Consider the following 15,024-nt stretch of genomic DNA (forward strand, 5'->3'; position numbering starts at 1 on the left):
ATGGTGATTCTCAAGAGTGCTACAGATATGGACATTACACCATTTTATAACATACAAGATCCAAGCCCATGTTATAGTCATCCTCTGTCTATTTCACTTGTGGCCCATTTTGCAAGAGAAAAGTCATTTCATGGACCAAACATCTCACCTCCCTAAGGCTCCCAAATATTTAATTCTGCAGACCTCCAAGGAATGGCTCCATGGATCACTGGTGGTCCACAGACCCACAAGTGGAACAGTCTATCTATCTTAGGGTTTTATACTGGCACCCATCATCACAGTAGGTGAGCACCTTCAGCGTGAAATCTATAGCAATTGTGAAGTCCTTAGTCTGGATGTGATGAAGCTCCAGCACTTCTCTATATTCAGAGTCAAAACTCTGCTTGGAGAAGGGTTTTTGGTTTTAGATTTTTTTAAAGCTTTTATTAAGTTTCTCTCTTTGGGGGGTTGGTAGAAGGTATGTCCGTGCCATGGCATCCTTAGGGCTGAAAAGCTACTGTAATTATTATCACTTAGTGGGAATGAGCGCTTCCTGAAAAAGACAAGTTTAGAAGTGTTCTTTTCCCTGACAGGGATCCCCATTCAACATGTCAGGGTTCAGGGCAGGTGTTTCTCTCATACTTACCCTCCGGAGCAGTGGTGTGGCAGGAATTCCTCCTCACTCTTGGGAACTCCTTACTCTCCCCAGAACATCATCCCTGGGATAAAATTGCTCCACCACCAAGCAGAGCCAAATGTGAATCAGGTTGGAGTCCAGCTCAATGGAGGAAGCATTCATGTCTCCCCCAGCTCTTCTCTCTGAGGCTCTTGCTGTGCACAAAACAAACTACCTCCCGTACCTGCAAAGTAGCAGGAAGCCCTGGTGTCCTTCCCGCGGCGATCTCTGTGATCGTTGGGTTTTTTGGTTACAGCTGCAGCCTTTTTTCTAAAGGAAATGGAATTAAAACGTCCTCCCCGAGATGTTTCCAGACTGTAACATTTAAAACTGGCAAAGCACAGGGAGGTTCTGTAGGACTGTGGCCTTCAGCTCTTGTTAGTGCTGCTCTCGGGGGGAGCTCAGCTTTTACAGCAGAGGTATTGGGGCAACAAAGTGAACAATAAGGTCTGAATTACTTGGGCCTCTTGGCACCCAGGGGGATCCGCTTAGCAAAAAGATACACTGAGTTCCAGGGTATTACTGTATGTGTGCTTGGAATCAAGGTCCATCAATAGCTATTAGCCAGGATGGGCAGGGATGCAAGACCATGCTCTGAGTGTCCCTAGCCTCTGTTTGCCAGAAGCTGGGAATGGGCGATAGGAGATGGATCACTTGATGATTGCCTGTTCTGTTCATTCCCTCTGAAGCACGTGGCATTGGCCAGTGTCGGAAGACAGGATACTGGGCTAGACGGACCTTTGGTCTGACCCAGTGTGGCCGTTCTTATGAATCAAACTTTAACAACCAAGGCTCTGAGGGGACAGTAAAGGCCCCTAGGCACTCTGGTTAAGAACAGGGAGTGATGGGATGCCTGGAGTGCAGCCTGGGACTGTGGGACCACTGAGCCCCCTGAACTCTCCAGCCTGGGCTGTCTCTCATGATGCTTTGCTAGCGACAAGCAGCAAACCCCTCCAGGTGCTGTGATCACTCAGCACAACAACATGTGGAGCCCCCCACCCAGCTAGATGGCATGAATGCTCCCAGAGCCACTCATGAATCACACAGAGAAAGGCACCAGCCAAGTCCACCCAGCTCCCAGCCTTGTACCTCAGGAATATATCGTCTTGCACTGCTGAAGACGAGCAGTGCAAACTTATTAATTGGTTCACCACTTCATCAAAGGAATATGGATATACACCAGCCTTTACAATCCTATTAGACTGGGCAACATCTAGATTAAGCAGTTTTTCTCACCTCACTGGGTATTGCAGTCCTTAGTATACAGGTTTGTCCCTTAAATCTGGGCCAGTCTCTTCTGTTGGAGTCTTCAGTCTTCTGAGTGTCCTTGTTGCATAGGTGGGGGCAGGAGAAAGGCCCAGCATGTGGCCCCTGTGTTCTGTTTTATAGCCTTAGTCCATATGCTTGGAGAACACACAAGTCCAGACATGTCTGATGGGGATTGCTGAGTCCCCAGGCAAGGTTGAGCAATTCCCCTGGTGTGGCCTTATGCAGGTGAGTCATTGCATTGTAGCTCCCTTGCTGGATAATGGCTGTTGATGGTTGTTTGACACACCACCTGGGCATTGGTAACTTTCCTTGCTGTTCTCTCTGGGGAGCTAATATCTGGCTGATTCCCCAATTTACAGCATGTTTTACTGACAACCATACAACACAATCTCATAACTTCATATGCATTAATGACATACATATTTAGATGGAACAGTGACTTTCAGCAGATTATAACCTTTCTCCTGATACCTTACAAGGTGTGCTTTATATGCAAGATCACAATTCTATATACATGAGGAATATGGGGGTTACAGGGTGCTCCCCCAAGGTATAGAATGTCACATGGGGTTTGCCCCAGTGTCCTGAGAAAGACAAATTCCTCTTCCTCACTGAGGTGTAGTGCGCTGTAGCTCCTGCCCGTCACCACAGAGCAGATTACATGTCAGTGCTAGTCTGTGTCCATGGGACCCAATTCTGCTTGTTTTGTGCACCCAGCGCTCCCACTGAATTCACAGGCATTTTGTGTGGACAGGAAGGGCAGGATCAGGCCTTGCACTTTGGGAGCCTACAGGATGAAAAGTCTCCTCATGCTAGCTGTGGTGCAAGTGAAGGTTAAGGTGCAGCTCCCCCTCTGCTGTGCTCTTGAAAGGAAGGATGGGTTTGTGGTTAATGCACAAGTTTCTGCCTGGCTCTGCAGCCAACTCACTGTGTGATCCTAGGCACATCGTTTCGCCTCTCTGAGCCTCAGCTTCCCCGTCTCACAATAGCAACACTGTGGTACCACATGGTGGGAGGGTTGGTGTCTGGGAGGTTTCACTGATCAGTGTCCAGAGGGCATTTTAAGATCCTCAGGTGGCAGGAGCTGGTGAAATGCACAATGCCGTTCAGCTGGACCTGGTTTCATTCTCTCCTAGCTGTCTCAGGATCTCTGCGCTGGGGATGATCTTTAGAAAGCTTAAGCAAAGCCCCTCCCAAAGCAAAGCAAGTCCTGGCAGAACACAGGAGTCGTGAGTGCCTGCCTGTGTCATGCTGCCCCCCCAGGAATGAACAGAGAACTCAGCCCAGGGGCGCAGCACTGAATGCAGCCCTGCATCAACTGGCCTGCAGGCTTCCAGGAGCCTTGGTCCTGAGCCGTCGCTTCATTTTCCCAATTAGGCACATCACAGAGCGGTGGGGAGGCACTCTAGGTTGTGTCTCCATGGTTAGACTCCACCGTGGGAGGACTCTACCAAGAGACCCCGCGTAGAGCACAGCTCCCAACTTGCCTGCAGCGATAGAGCTGTGGCTAGAGTGACACTGTGCCGGGTGTTGTAGGATGTCGCTCTGGCTGTTGCTGTGAGTGTGTTTGGGGCCCTACTTTAGGCAGAGGTAGCTCAGGGTGTGGGACACTGGGTGTGGATGGGGGGACTTGAGCAGGTGCTAGGCACGGTGGGAGTCAGAGCAGGTTTCGGAGCACACCGAGGGTCTGTCTATACTGTGCTCAGAGGTTTGACTGCAGCCCGCCTCAACGTGCCCGAGTAGCTTCGATCTAGCTTGAGTGACAGCAGCGGTGAAGCCGCAGCAGCGTGGGCTATGTGTGCACAGTCCATGCTGCTCTGACTTTGGTGCTGCTGCTCTCTGAGCTAGCTGGATCACATACGCACACACTGCAGTCACCCTGAGCGCAGCGTAGTGTGAGCAGGGGCAGGGCAGCCCGTGAGAGGAGAGTGGGGAGCCAGCTGGGAGGACTACGGGAAATGCCATTGGGGTGCCAGAGAGAGCCATGAGAAGGGGAGGAAACTCAAAGAGGGGATTCTGAAGTGCAGGGAGGATTTATGGATTGGAGAGGGAGGAGGAGCGAGCAATGGAAGGATTTGATGGGTCTGGAATTGATGTAAATGAGGTAATGCATATTGAACAAACATGCAAATCTTCCATTGCATAATTTGCATAGCGCATCCAGCTTTCCAAACCCGCAGTCTTTGCAGATTTGTCTCCGTATCCAGCCTGAAATGCTTTGTTCTTTCATTTCCCCCCAGTCTCCTGGATAATGATCTGAAGGATTCTGCAATGAAGAATATTTGCAAGGCCCTAAAGCACCAGAATTGTAGGCTAGAGATTCTGAGGTAACTGTGTGGTTGGTGTCTCATGAGTAATTCACTCATTTTCAAATGTATTTCATGTTCTGAAGCATCATGGGGCCTGCAGCCTGTGTACATGGGGATGGGAGATAAGGCATAATGATAAGCTTGGGGCTCTGCCATTTTTTCCTGGGCCATTGTCTGTTCTTTTTGTTTTGTTCAGTACTTGGATGGGGGGTGGGGGATGGCCAGGGAAAATCCAGGATGCACAAGAGGTTGTGGTGGTGATTTGGAACACGGCTCTTTTCCCTTGGAGTTAGCATGGAACCACTGTCCCAGCAGCGGCCATGCTAGGGAGCTGTGAAATCTAGCTCCTCCTCAGTGCTTGTGGTCACTAATGATCCTTTGGCTGCTCACTCTGCCAGCTGTAACCCATCCCCCTTGAGATCTTTCTGGCTCAAAGGCCTGTCTGGGTCTCCTCCCTGCCAGGCTGGCTCCTCAGTTCGGTAGTGTGATTTGTGCTTTATCCCTTGCCACTTCCTGTGGCCAGGTGTACTGCTCCCACAGGGCTCGCAGACCCTGCAGGGCCAGGGAGTGACAGGTGAGTTTGCAAACTAAACTTGGGTCTCCTACTTGGCCCCGGGCAGCTCAGACCCTAGTTCACCAGGCCTGTCCCCCACTCCTCCCTGGCTGTGGAGTTGACTCAGTGTGTGTGTGTGTGTGTTAGAGAGCAATGTTACACTCTCCTGGCGCTGCGCATGATTGCATTTCAGCAGGTCACTCTGCTAGAGTCCCAAAGACAGAATCACATCTCAGCATGCAAACTCTGTGGCTCCCAGTAGCAGTCTGTAGTGCTGCAGTGCAAAGCACGTGTTAAACAAAAAGCTAACGTCTGCTACTTCTGCCTCATTCTTCCCTGGGGCTCCTGCCCTCTCTGTGCATGTGGCCTCTGTATCCCATCCCCATCTGTGTGCCTTTGGTTCTGATGGGTCTCCTCCCTCCTGGCTGGCTGATTGTTCTCTGGGCCTTTCTCTCTTTGTGTCTCTCACTTATTTCCTTCCTACCTCCATTCTCATTTGTCAGCTCCTTGTCCCTTTGTTCTGTTCTCCTGTTTCTTCTCAAAAAGAAAAGGAGGACTTGTGGCACCTTAGAGACTAACAAATTTATTTGAGCATAAGCTTTCGTGAGCTACAGCTCCCTTCATCGGATGCATTTAGTGGAAAATACAGTGGGGAGATTTATATACATAGAGAACATGAAAGTATATAAATCTCCCCACTGTATTTTCCACTGAATGCATCCAATGAAGGGAGCTGTAGCTCACGAAAGCTTATGCTCAAATAAATTTGTTAGTCTCTAAGGTGCCACAAGTACTCCTTTTCTTTTTGCGAATACAGACTAACACGGCTGCAACTCTGAAACCTGTTTCTTCTCATTAATCCTCCTCCTGGCTTTGACAGTTTCTCTCTTTCTCCTCTTTATCTTTTCCTAGTTTTCTCTCTCATTCATTTGGCTCCTTCTCTCCCTGCCTGCTCTCTAGCCTGGGGAAGAATGCGTTCACTGAACAGTGCTGTGAAGAACTGGCATCTGCCCTCGCGGGAAACCGGACCCTCCTGAGTCTTGACCTCAAGAAGAATAAACTGCGGACAGGGGGCCTTTCTTACCTATCAAGGGTGTTTGAGTCCCCAGAATGCAAGATTCAGAAATTAGGGTAAGTATAAGTCTGACAGTGATGCTTTGTCTGTCAAAGTCCCTCACCCATTTCCTGGCATAAGCATCATTTCAGATCTTGTCAGAGAAAGAGACACAGAAACAAAGTTTCACAAGGTACAAAGAATCTTGTCAGGTTCACAACATATGCTGGTCCCATCTCCTGTGGGGCAAACCGCCCAAGGGAAGGAGAGGTGAAACATTCCTCCCGCTTAGCATGACCAGATGTCCCAATTTTATAGGGACACTCCCGATATTCTGGGCTTTTTCTTATGTAAGCGCCTATTACCCTTCACCACCGTCGCAATTTTTCACACTTGCTCTCTGGTGACCATACTCCTGCTCCATGTCCTTGGCAGGAATGGCCAGCCCTGCCTTGATCAGCCAGTTGCTGCCACAGGAGAGAGATCAATTAAATTTTCACCGCTCTGAAATCCCAGCCCAAAGGATCTCAAGATCCTGATCATGCCTGGGAAAATGCTTTCCAGAAAAGAGTGGTTGGGGCTGTTCTGATCTTGTGCTGGTGTGAGCACATCAGGGAGTGGAAATTGAGGAGTTTCTAGGTACTCAGATCACTGGTCAGCTATAGCACTAGGAGGAATTATTTCTGGGAAGTTCTATGGGCTATGTTGTGATCCTAATGGTCCCTTCTGGTCTGAGAATCTATGCATCTAGTGGATTGCCGATTAGGAATTAGCATGGTGAAGAGTCCCTGCTAATATGGATGCAGCCCCTGTGCCAGCTTTAGATTTGTTAAACCTGTGTGATTCTGCCATACGTGGTGCGATTAGCAGAAAGAGGGAGTGAGGCAGAGGGAGGCAAAGTGACATGGAGCAGTAAAGTGAGGATGGTCGGGAGATGGACATAGACATAGAGATAGACAGCAGCAGCCAGACAATGCAGGAAGCCCTGTCAGTTCTCTGCTTCAGCCTTTCTCTAAGGCAGGATTTCTCAAACTGGGGGTCGGGACCCCTCAGGGGGTCACTATGTTATTACATGTGGGGGTTGCGAGCTGTCAGCTTCCACCCCAAACCCCGCTTTGCCTCCAGCATTTATAAAAGTGTTTTTAATTTATAAGGGGGAGTCGCAAGCAGTGCTGGGTGAAAGGGGTCACCAGTACAAAAGTTTGAGAACCACTGCTCTAAGGTATGTGTCCAATGCTCTGCTGCAGCCTCCAGGAAACTGGTTTGTCAGATGAATCCTGCGGGGCACTCTGCTCTGCTTTCTCCCAAAACTCCACCCTCCGGCATCTGAACCTGAGTGCGAATAATTTCACTGATCGGTGCGCTGAAGACATTCATCTCCTTATCCTGACGTGCCCCAGCCTCACCGAGATCAGGTAAGGCGACGAACCTGGCTTGTCCTGCAGGGCAGACACGGCAGATTTGTTTTCTTTTCTCTCATTATGCATGCCCCCTTTGCCTGTGCAAACCTGTAGTGTAATTTCTTTATTCTTGGTTGTGAAGAGGTTGATGGGGGAAAGATGCCTCAGGGGACTGGGAATGGATCCAATCCTGGTTGGTGGGGACCAAAGGTCACTGTGTCCCATGGCTGGTTGGTGACCAATGTCACAAATTATGGTGCTTTTAACCACTCCCTAGTGGACAAGTATCACATCACAACAGTCAGTCCCCAAACTGGCATCACTTACCCCGGTCTGCTGGCAATCTCAGAGACACCAAGGAAGACGTGGGCTGTGGAGCCCGGCCGATGATCTCAGCACTCGAATGGTCCTACCAGGTAAGGGGTGAGGCACTGGCTGGTGCCAGTGCGCACGGCAGGGGCATGAGGGTTTCCTGTCCTGTGCTTATTCTGGGAATCTGCCAAGGAATCAGACTCCAGTGATGTCTGTTCAGCACTTGTCACTGCCCGAAAGTCCTCTGCCCCCCAAATACTGATTTAAAGAAACAACAATTGCCATTTGTGTTTTGTTTTTCCGAATGGAGGAGCTATTCAGAGCGGGCCTCGCCTGGCTGAGTTGGCCTTGCACATCCGTGGGCAGAACCATGTAATGAACAATGCAGGGAGCTCTGTGGATAAAGGGTGATGGGAGTCTGTTGGTCAGGCTTTAGAGAGTTTTTAGGCTGTCTTGGTGGTTCAGTGCCAGAGACCAGTGACTCAGTGGCCAAATAGCTGTGAAGGCCTTGTGGGGGGGAATTTGGCAGCTTTACAGGGCTGTGTGGACATCGCATTCAAGAGACCTTTTCTGTCTCTACAAAGATTGATCACAGGGACTTGAGCTGATGTCCTCATGACTATTCTACCCTCCAGCTTTTTGCCCTCCCTGTTTTCCAGGTACTCTGTCTCGGATTTTATACCACACCCACCACTGTGGTGCCTTCCCAGTCCTGCCCTTCCCCGGTCTATTGAGAATGGAGCCAAAGTCACCTTGGCTCCCCACTCTGCATCCCCGGCGCACAGGGTTGCCTCTAGCATGCAAAATCACTCCCAGCTGTTTCATGAATGCTCTGCCAGCCACTGATGAATTGTATTGCAGAGTGATACCAGCAAATTCCCAGTCCCAGCCTTGTCCCCCAGAAATGTGCATCTCGTACTGCCCAGTACTCTTCTGGACAATGCAAGCTCATAGAAAGTCCGTCATTGCATCAAAAGAAAATGATATGCACAGGCCCTGTTATCTCAAGTGAAGATTTCCAAACACTTCAATCCAAACATCCACTGGTTTAGATAAAGCCACAAAACAAGCTAATTAACTACAAAAAGACAGATTTTAAGTGATAACAAGAAATGAGGCATAAAAGTCAGAATTGGTTGCAAAGAAAATAAAAAGATTAAACTGCGAGCTAATACCTAATTTAACTAGTTAAGTGAACTTAAAAAAGCAAAAAGGTTCTCTTTCTCACCGAAAGCTTACAGCAGTCTGTACTGGCTGAAAAGCTTCCCTGCCAGAACCCTTCTCCCAGTTCAATGATGCTTCTTTTGTCTTTGAAGCACTATAGCTGCCATGAGTAGCTATAGGAGAAGAGAGGTGAACTGTGTTGTGTGTGTCCTGTATTCTTATACAATTCCCCTCTTTGAGGATTATCTCCAACTGGGGTCCAGGCGACAGCCAGTTTTTTTTAGACAGGACCTCCAACTGTTTCATTGTCAATATATAAAGTTCTGGCTCACACCCTTCTTCCTGCCAAAGAATAGCTGCTTTAACTAGGTGATGGGGGGCATGGATCAGCATTCACGTCACCTACTCCCCAGGCCAGGGAAGCTAATGATCCAACCAGCGGACCAAATTTGGTGATGAATCCTGGTCACGTGCCACCTGAGGCACGTTGCGCATATATTAAGAAGACTAGGCGATAGCCCATAGTAGGTCATCTGATTATGCTGATATCTGGCCAGGGCATCAGTGTGTCGTTTGTCTCTAAAAAACTTATTTGGGCCTGCTTTTCTAATTCTGGAGCATGTTACAGAAATGCTATGCAGTAGAATCTTATAACTTTACATACAATGCTGAAACACATATTTTACTAGGATAATAATATTCCGCAGATTATGTGTTTTGAAAGGATACCTCACAAGGTATTCTTTGTACAAAATGTATCATAGTGTTGTAAAAGTGGTGAACATAATCATATAGACTGGCACACTGGGTTTCTGTTTGTGTTTTCTATAATAGCACGCAGTCAGTGCTTAACAAATAACAATAAAACACAATGATTCCCGCAGTGAAAACAGCTGTTTTCTTAGAGCAGCAACAATATGGGATTGTAGAGTGTGCGGCTGGTGGTCGTCACTCTCCGGGGCGGCGGGGAACCAGACCGCCTCACTACAGGGACACAAAAACAACTACTACATCTTGGAAATCAGAGATCGTAGAGTTCTGTGTATAGAGACTAATCACGGAAGAAAGATATTCCATGTCTCTGTGGCGCTGGTAACCAGTGATATTCCTATAGCATGGTAGCGCTGCAGACCAGGGTTGCTGGGTAACAAGTGGAAGGATTATGCAGTGGTTAGGATATTGGGGCTTGAGAGACCAGCATTCATTTCCTTGCTCTGGCACAGACTTTCTGTGGGAAGTCACTTAGGATAAACTCTTCAAAAGCCCCTAACTCCCATTTCCAAAACTATCTTTCAATGATATTTAGGTTTTGTTGACTTCCATGGAGACTTAGGCACCTGAGCCATGTTTGAAAATGGGATTTGGGATCCTAAGTTACTTGGAGGGCTTTTGCAAATTTTACCCTTAGGACTTGTCGAAAAGAACAGTGAATGCGTGGCATGCTGGGGTATATACCTACAGCGCCCTAGTGTGCCACACACTAAGTGTCCGTGTGGACCCTACTTCTGCATGCTAAGAGTTCCTTGGTGCACATTGACCAGCTCTGCTTTGAAATGGGTGTAGGTCAAAGCGCACCAGGGAACTTTCAGCGTGCAATAGCAAGGTTCACATGGCTAGTGAGTGCACAGCGGGCTAGTGTGCTGTAGATTACACCTCTTCCTAGAAGTGCTGCACAGATAAATATGCTAAGACTGAGAATAGAGCCATATAAGTACCTAACAGAGAGAGCAATAGCAGAGTCCTGTTCATTTGTGATATGACTTACCAGAGGGTAACCCTGGGTATTTTCTGTTTGTCTTCTAGGGTAGGCTTGACCGACTTCTCTCCAGAGGTGGAAAATCAGCTGAAGAGCCTGAAGAGAGAAGGGCTGGACATTCATTTTTAAACACCAGAACTGTGCGGTTCCCTGCTGTGAAAGCAGCACTGGACGCTACTGATGCACTGCCTGGTGCAGCGTCTACTGCCTGTGATTCAGTGCGAGGGGTGACAGCTGGAGTGTAAAGCAAACTGCATAAGACATATAGGGCCACATTGCAATGAAACTCGGGCCAATCTCCTATAATGGATCTGCTGAGCTGGGGACTACAACTCCCATCAGTCCCCTCTGCACATCCCTTTCCTCCTGGCCAGGTAAAGAAGCGGCAGCCTCATAGCAAGTAAGTAGCTGCAGGGAAAATGAAACAGCAGCTGCATGGCAAGCAGGGAGTTGGAGAGAAGCTGAATTCAGAGTGGAGTTCCCAGGAACCATATGTGTGGAACAGAGCCATGTGTGGAACTGTCTGTGACTGTCCGACATGACAGCGGGTGCAGCTCTGTGTGAAACTTATGGGGGAGCAGCAGCGGCTGGGCAGGAACCCAGCACAGAGGGGCCCCAATGACAGACACTAACTGAGCCTGGCCTGGAAACCTACAAGTTCCTATTTGCTTGGAATAGAGACTGGACTGGACAGGGCACCCCAGGCACAAGACGGGATGAGCCCTGACTCTTGATTGGACTGTCCCAGGAGCCCAAATGTTTACTGCTATTGTTCCCTTTGAACTGTAATTGTTTAAGCCTACCTAGGGTATCTACAACCTTTCCTTTGCTGCTGGCATTTCTAAAGCATTTCTGTTCTCAGTATGAAAATTATGGTCCCCTCTTTCTACTAACAACCCTATTCAGCTGTGGAAGGACCCCTCACTTCCTGGCTACAAAGGCACTACAAATCCCGCATTTTAAAAGTCTCCCAGGCCTCTTGCCCTTCCTCCAGAGTCAAGGCAAGTTCTGATTTGAACATCCATTTTTCTTGGATTTCAGTGGTAGATTACATGTTAGATCGTGTTAGAGAGAATAATAAGGTGATAAGTAACAGTCAACTTGGATTTGTTAAGAAGAAATCATGTCAAATCCGTCTACTATCCTTCTTTGACAGGGTAACAAGCCTTATGGATTGGGAGGGGAAGCTGCAGATGTGATATATCTCGACTTTAGTAAGGCTTTTGAGACTGTCTCACATGACCTTTTCATAAAGAAAGTAGGGAAATATAGCCTGCTGTAAGGTAGGTGCACAACTGGTTGGAAAACCATACTCAGAGTAGTTATCAATGGTTCACCGTCAAGCTGGAAGGGCATAATGAGTGGGGTCCTGCTGGGATCTGTCTTGGGTACGTTTCTATTCATGATCTTCATAAATGATTTGGATAATGTTAAAGAGAGTAGACTTATAAAGTCTGTGGACAATACTAAGCTGGGAGGGGTTGCAAGCACTGTGGAGGACAGGAACAGAGTTCAAAATGATCTTGTCAAACTGGAGAAATGGTCTGAAATAAATAGGATGAAATTCAGTAAGGACAAATGCAAAGTACTTCCCTTAGGAAAGAGTAATCAGTTGCACAAATACAAATGGGAAATGACTCCTGAGGCAGGAGTACTGTAGAAAAGGATCTGGGAGTTATAATGGATAACAAATTAAATAGGAATCAACAATACCGCAGAAAAGTGAAGGTCATTCTGGGATGTATGAGCAGGAGTGCTGTAAGAAAGACACAAGAAGTAATTATTCTACTGTACTCATCACTGATAAGTGATGTATCAACTGGAGTATTATGTCCAGTTCTGGGCATCACACTTCTGGAAAAATGTGGACAAATTGGAGAAAGTCCAGAGGTGAGCAATAAAAATTATTAAAGGGCTAGAAAACATGATCTATGAGGAAAGACTGAAAAAACTGGGTTTGTTTAGTCTGGAGAAGAGAAGACTGAGTGCGAGATATAACATTCGTCAAGTATGTTATAAAGAGGAGGGTGATGAATTGTTCTCCTTATCCACTGAGGCCAGGACAAGAAGTAATGGGCTTAAATTGCAGCAAGGGAGGATTAAATTAGATATTAGGAAAAGCTGCCTAACTGTAAGGATAGTTAAGCACTGGAACAAGTTACCTACGGAGGTTGTGGAATCTCCATCACTGGAGGTTTTTAAGAGCAGGTTAGACAAACATCTGTCAGGGATGGTCTAGATCAGGGGTGGGCAAACTACGGCCCGGGGGCTGCTTCCGGCCCGTGAGATGTTTTCACCTGGCCTTCGAGCTCCTGCCAGGGAGTGGGGTGTGACAAAGCTCTGTCCTTGCCTCCGTGGGTCCCGCATTTCCTGGAGGATTTTGCTAGCCTGAGAGGCTCACTGTGACCCTCCACATAACCCTTCTTTCTCTAGAGAAAAGGGTCATAGTCTGCTGAGCCATTTTTATCATAAGCCAGTGAGGGAGGTGAGGAGAAGTTATCCTTCCGTGCACAGTCTCTATTGTCTCCCAGGCTCAGTGATTAATCAGGGGACAAAGGGGGGGGGAGCCCAGAGACCCTAATAGTATCAGCTATGGTAGCTGACCTTTTAGAAACATGACATGTACAATTCCCTGGGCTACTTCCCCCACTGCAACCCTCACTTCCTCAAGCTCCACTTCACCCTTACCTCAGGGCCTCCTTCCTTGTACCTGATATGGTGTGTACTACTCAGCCTCTCCAACAGCGCAACTTCCTCCCACAGCTCCTGACATGCCCACCCACCTGACTAACTGGGAGGCTTTTAACTAGTTTCAGCCAGCCCCTGATTGGCTTCAGGTGTCCCAATCAACCTAGCCTTCTCCCTGCCTTCTGGAAAGTTCTTAATTGGCCCCAGGTGTCTTAATTGACCTGGAGCAGCTGCCATTTGAGCAACCCATATGCTCAGGGTTTAGCTGATTGCCATATTTGGGGTCGGGAAGGAATTTTCCTCCAGGGCAGATTGGAGAGGCCCTGGAGGTTTTTCGCCTTCCTCTGTAGCATGGGGCATGGTTGACTTGAGGGAGGCTTCTCTGCTCCTTGAAGTCTTTAAACCATGATTTAAGGACTTCAATAGCTCAGACATAGGTGAGGTTTTTCATAGGAGTGGGTGGGTGAGATTCTGTGGCCTGCGCTGTGCAGGAGGTCGGACTAGATGATCAGAATGGTCCCTTCTGACCTTAGTATCTATGAATCTATGAATTGACCTAGAGCAGCTGCCATTTCACTTATCCTGGTACCAGGGATTTGTTTAGCCTGGAGCTAATATATCTATCTCCCACTACTCTTCAATAGCCATCTGGCCTTGCCCCGTCACAGGGGTCAGGGGCTTGCTGCGCTCCGCCCGGCGCTCCTGCTGGGGAATGTGGTCGGGGGCTTGCCGCACTTTGCCCAGTGCTCCCAGCCCAACTCAGTGATGAGCAGTTTGACTTTGAGCACCATCTTCCATGAAGATTGTTCTGGCACATAGAAGAGCCACATTGCGCAAGTGCAACTTCACCATCCCTATGCAGCAGTGCGCCAGATCCCTCCTGGTCTCCTAAGGCCCCACCCTTGAGAGCCTTGAGTGGAGGGAAACCGCCCAGGGGCCGCAGCTGCACCCATCGTAGCTCGGGTGCCTCTGCATGTGGCACTGCTGCCTTGGTGTCACACTGCCCGCAGGGCCCCTAGGAGTCCCTGGTACTGCCCCGTAGAGCCCCCCATGTGCCACACCTCATGTGTCCTCTCGCCACACCTCAGTAACATCCCTAACATCTCTTTCAAACTTTTAATGAACGCAACAGTGCAAATAGAACTCAAAGGTACAACAGTAAGAACATTTTTTGTGGGAGGCTGGGGCATAAAGTTACAGGTGTGTTTACACCTGCCTCTGCCTCTTCTTGTCCACATGGGTTCTAGGATAGAGTGCCATGGCTCAAAATTATCAGGGGCACTGACGCCCGACAAATCCAGGCTAGAGAGAGGGCCCAGTTTTTTCACAGTGCGTGCCATCTTGTAAAACAGCAGTTTGAAATAAGGGCAGCAGTTAGGATTTTCTTTTCCCTTTCAAATACGAGTGCTGCAAAAAGTAAAAAAATAAAAGTGACAGTGAGTGTTGGGTTTTCAACAAAGAATGGAATGCAAAATATTTTTTCATAAATGTGAATTTGAAGGCTGTATGCCTGATTTGTCAGGAGAGCATTGTGGTGTTCAAGGAGTACAATCTGAATCGCCATTTTTCAACAAAACATCCTAATTATGGCAGCAATTTAACAACCGAGGAAAGGGCAAGAAAAATTGAGAAACTCACCACGAACTTAAAAACTCAGCAAAATATTTATGGGTGACAAGTTGCAGTTCAGGAAGACACTACAAAGGCAAGTTATGTTCTGGTGTTTAAAATTGCTAACCAAAATAAGCCTTTTGATGAAGGGGAGTTTTTGAAAGAATGCATGGTTGATGGCATGCTCTGCCCAGAATACTAAAACAAATTTGAGAACATTAGTTTGTCATGAAGAACTGTTACTCGCCATGTA

General features: G+C 48.0%; 1 protein-coding gene across 3 annotated transcripts in view; it reads left to right on the forward strand.

Annotated features, from left to right (window-relative positions):
• Window positions 1–12,607, forward strand: part of LOC119847840 (NACHT, LRR and PYD domains-containing protein 3-like) — a 45,130-nt gene extending 32,523 nt beyond the window's left edge. For 2 of the 3 annotated variants that reach the window (XM_043502091.1, XM_043502092.1), the window contains 4 exons: window positions 4,165–4,251; window positions 5,747–5,917; window positions 7,088–7,255; window positions 10,520–11,758. In XM_043502091.1, the coding sequence (XP_043358026.1) occupies window positions 4,165–4,251; window positions 5,747–5,917; window positions 7,088–7,255; window positions 10,520–10,601 (508 nt within the window). In that variant the 3' untranslated portion in view covers window positions 10,602–11,758. Of the gene's footprint in view, window positions 1–4,164; window positions 4,252–5,746; window positions 5,918–7,087; window positions 7,256–10,519 lie in introns of all 3 variants that reach the window. The other variant, XM_038382971.2, reaches the window with a different exon arrangement.
• The last annotated feature ends 2,417 nt before the right edge of the window (window positions 12,608–15,024 follow it).

The sequence above is a fragment of the Dermochelys coriacea genome, chromosome 24 (assembly GCF_009764565.3).
Source record: "Dermochelys coriacea isolate rDerCor1 chromosome 24, rDerCor1.pri.v4, whole genome shotgun sequence".
Taxonomy (NCBI): Eukaryota; Metazoa; Chordata; order Testudines; family Dermochelyidae; genus Dermochelys; species Dermochelys coriacea.